Source organism: Wasmannia auropunctata, unplaced genomic scaffold (assembly GCF_000956235.1).
Source record: "Wasmannia auropunctata unplaced genomic scaffold, wasmannia.A_1.0 LD335967.1, whole genome shotgun sequence".
NCBI classification, from domain to species: Eukaryota; Metazoa; Arthropoda; class Insecta; order Hymenoptera; family Formicidae; genus Wasmannia; species Wasmannia auropunctata.
The window spans coordinates 26,386-30,626 of NW_012026923.1; the positions used below are offsets into that span (position 1 = coordinate 26,386).

General features: G+C 33.9%; 1 protein-coding gene and 1 pseudogene across 1 annotated transcript in view; one reads left to right on the forward strand and one right to left on the reverse strand.

Annotated features, from left to right (window-relative positions):
* Nucleotides 1-366: 366 nt before the first annotated feature.
* LOC105454953 lies at nucleotides 367-2,079 on the reverse strand (annotated as a pseudogene).
* An 804-nt stretch (nucleotides 2,080-2,883) lies between these two features.
* LOC105454954 overlaps nucleotides 2,884-4,241 on the forward strand; it is a 5,387-nt gene continuing 4,029 nt past the window's right edge. Inside the window, exon 1 of the mRNA XM_011697945.1 lies at nucleotides 2,884-3,062. Within this exon, the coding sequence (XP_011696247.1) occupies nucleotides 2,884-3,062 (179 nt within the window). The remainder of the gene's footprint in view (nucleotides 3,063-4,241) is intronic.

Here is a 4,241-nt window from a genome sequence, read left to right on the forward strand (position 1 = left end):
TAAGTGCAAGTTTTATTTAAAGAGTGCGAATAAGTGCAAGTTTTATCCCAACATTATAAACCTCCAGTATTCTTATTTATGTTAAATGTTTATTTAATTTTTTAAGGTCAAATCTCGATCTAGTCTAATACGGGCTTTAGAAGTAATAATTTTTAGTTTTTAGTTTTTATGTAGTGCAAATTATATAATTATAACTCGAAGAAAGTCACTGTAAGAGCCGTCCACAAGATATAGATTTGCGTTATATTGTTCGATATGGTTTATATATAATAAATATGTATAACAAATATTTTCTATTATGTTACTATACAATAAAAACATAAATTTCTTGGACAATTATACTGTAATTTATTTTAATAACATATTAATTTTTGCAAACTAAATCTATAAATATTTGCTCGTAGAGGTAATAAATAAATTTTTTTGTCAAAATATCCTAAACAGCTTACAAAATTAAGATGCAAATTAAACATTTCTTATTTAAGTAATCTTCTAGCTATTAAATCTCGCTTTGCAACACCTGCATGAACTATGTTACGCATATTTTCATTATTGCCGATCACACAATCTATTGCTTCAACATTTTCGTTTACTTCTATATCAAGATCATCACCTTTCATCAAACAAATATTATGTAGTATGCAACAGGCAAGAATGTGCATTGGTATTAAATCTACTCTGTCTATCGCTAATGTTGTAAGAAGACTTCGAAAACGTCCTTTTAATAGGCCGAATGCTCTCTCGATAGCTATTCGTGCTGAACCGTGACAAAAATTATAATTTCGTTGACGTTCTGTCAAGTGTCCATTATCTCAATATGGTATCAATAAGTTTTCGTGCAATTTGTAAGCTGAGTCTCCAACCAAATGGCAATCTTCTGGGAACTTTGATATATCTCCTAAATATGCTTGCACTTCTGACAAACAGAACACTCGCTGATCATGAACAGATCCAACTTGTCCAATGTAACAATGAGTAAACTGGCAATTATGATCACAGATAGCCTGAAAAAAGAGACATACAAATCAATATAGATTAGATGAATTTGCATGGAAAACATTAACACTAAAATGTTTAATAAAATTATCTTAATTTCTTTAGAACTTCTTGTTGTCACTATATTTCTGCTTCTCGCGTTAAAAACAACAATGTTATGTGTTTGACTTTCAATTGCTTAGTACAAGATTGAAAAAAATTATAAATAGTTCATTCTTTTCAGCTAAACTTGCATTATTCATCTTTCTTTCTTTTTCCTCCAATGTAGAGAAAAAAAGAAAAGTTGAACGATGCAAATTTAGCTGGAAATACCTACAATATTTTTCTTAAATTGCAAGAAACGGAAATAGCAACAAGAAAATTGTAAAGAATTCAAATATTTATTGGAGAATCTTGAAGCAGAAAGACATATTACCTGAAGCTGAATTGAATGGTGACCTTTGCGATTGATGTAGGATTCTGGATTTTCTTTTGGAGCTGGAATATTGACGTGTGTGCCATCAATGGCACCAATGATCTTTGGGAATCCACTGGTAGCCTCAAATCCTGCCCACACTTGCTGCTGCACTCGTTCATTTGTAGGCCACTTTATTACATTAGGTGCCAATTCATTTAGTGCTTTTACAACACGTCTTGTTATATATAAGGCAGTACTTCTATACCGACATTAAATCGGTCAGAAATCGACCTGAACATTAAGCAATAAAAAATATAAAAATTGTTAGATGATTAACGCAATTCAACAGAAGTATCATTTTGATGCTTGATTATTGCATTTGCTTTTATATTACCTAAAAGAATCTGGGGTTGCTAATCTCCAAATTGCCAACAGACACTGTTTTTGTGGAGAAATCGCAGGTATTCCTCCTTTTTCTGTTTGTAGTTTCGGTCCAATTATATTCAGAAGATATTCGAAAGTTTCAGGAAGCATTCTATAAATCATGTATCACTTATTGTTTATCAATTATATATTACATTCTTTATTCAAATAAATATAATACTATTTTTATATACCGTTTTTTTTAGAAAGTCATTATTTAAGTGATACCTGAAATGAGCTTTGAAGTATTGACTCGTTAACATTGACACTATTGTTTCAACATAATTAGGCACTCTGCACACTTTTCTTCTTTTATTAAATATTTCTTTCAATATAAAAAATTCTTCATCACTGTCACTCGATACATCTATTAATTCCCGTACTTGTAATGTTATTATATGTATCAACTCTCTTCGGTTTGCTTCCATTTCTAATTTGGGAAATAATTGTTTAATTGCCCGATAACTTCTATTCAATTGCTGTAAAAAAATGAAATCCGTAAATGTTTACGCTTGTGAAAATAATAAATGTATCTTTAAAAAAATATATACAAATGTGTACATATAAAATATATACAACCTAAAAAACACGTTGATAATCTATATATGTAGATATAATGTTTAAACAAGAGATAATTCTTATTAAATGTGATACACTTACTCCAATTAAATCTGTCTTCTTCTTTTTCCTTAATGGGAATCCTCAGGCAAGATGTTAATATGTGATTTTTCAAGCGGATTATACTGTGGCCACTGGCCATGCTACGCTAATGCCGTTCATGATGCTTGAATCGCTATCACACTATTGGCTCCATGAACAGTGTTGATGGCGTTTGCGTCGTTAGCGCTAATAGCGTTCCCCTGAACGCACCCAGAGAGGACAAATTATCACGTGGTATCGCTCGTATACCTTTCTCTCTCGCACTCCTTGCCACTCTTGGACTCGCTTGCGGTCTACAAAGAACGAAGGCATTCCACCTCTATGTACATACTATATACTCAAAGATTCGACGTCATATTGCACTGTAACTGCCTTACGTCGAAAGCTGCAGTAATCGCAGTGGCAATATGACTACCATTTATGACGTCATTAATGTAACTAGATGTTGTCGCAGTACATTACCATGGTATAAAGACAAGGGTATGCTCAATCGGTGGAAGACCACTGTGCATTCATATAACGTACGTCACAGCTACGTCACATTCGGAACTGGACAGACAGAGAATGAAGTATCACATGATATTTCGTATACCTTTCTCTCTTGCACTCCTTGCCATGACGTAGGTTATACATAAATTTTGATTGGTCGCTCGGAAATCAACATGCGCAAGAGCATACCTTTGTATTTCTACTATGGCTGCGTTCCGTTTGGCGCTTACAGCTGCTTACAGCGCTCACAAAATCATTTCATCCTTGTTGTTTATCAAATATTGAACAAAGACAAATAATGCTTATAAGCGCTGTAAGCGCCAAAAGGAACGCAGCCTATGTATGTACACTGCGTAGTCATAACGAAACAATTTTTCAGTACTGCCAGTACTGGCAGTATATATCGAAACACAGCTTGCATGAGAATTCAACCTAAGTCTCGGTTCACAATAAGCCTTAGTCCGTAGAATATTGACCAATTGTCGAATATGAGGAAAATAATTGATTGTAATTGGTCAATATCTTACGGACTAAGGCATAAAAGCCTTATTGTAGACCGGCACTAATGGGGCATAAGTCCTGAAACACAATTGGTGTAGTAAGCCTTAAGGTCCATCTACAATGAAAGTAGTAAGTCGTAAGCCGTAAAAAATTAACCAATCACAATTGATTATTTTTCTCATATTCGACTGTGATTGGTCAATTTCTTACGGCTTATGACTTACTACTCCCATTGTAAATGGACCTTTAAAGTATAAATGTAGTAAGCCTTAAAGTATAAGCCGTAAGAAACGGACCAATCGTAATCGAATGAAGAGAATAATGGATTATGATTGAACAATTTCTTACGGTTTAAGGCTTACTCCATCTATTGTGTTTCGGAATTTATGCGTTATACAGAGGCTGCGTTCGGTTTGGCACTTACAGCGCTTATAAGCATTATTTGTCTTTGTTTAACATTTGATAAACAACAAGGATGAAATGATATTGTGAGCGCTGTAAGTGCCAAAACGAACGCAGCCAGAGTTATGCAAAAGACAGTGTTCCCGACTTTAGACCGGGAGCACATGAAATGCATAGCAAGCATAAGCACAGCACATGAAGTATGAATAAGGAGATGTAATGACATAGGTAAAATGGTAAAAAGTTGGTCACGAAAAATGTTCCGTAAATTGCCAGGTTCGCCGAACGGAAGAACTTGCAACATTTCATCGCCATCTTGAATATTCATATATGTATAGTGTGTGACAATTGTGTTAGTGTAGAGAAGTAGAGA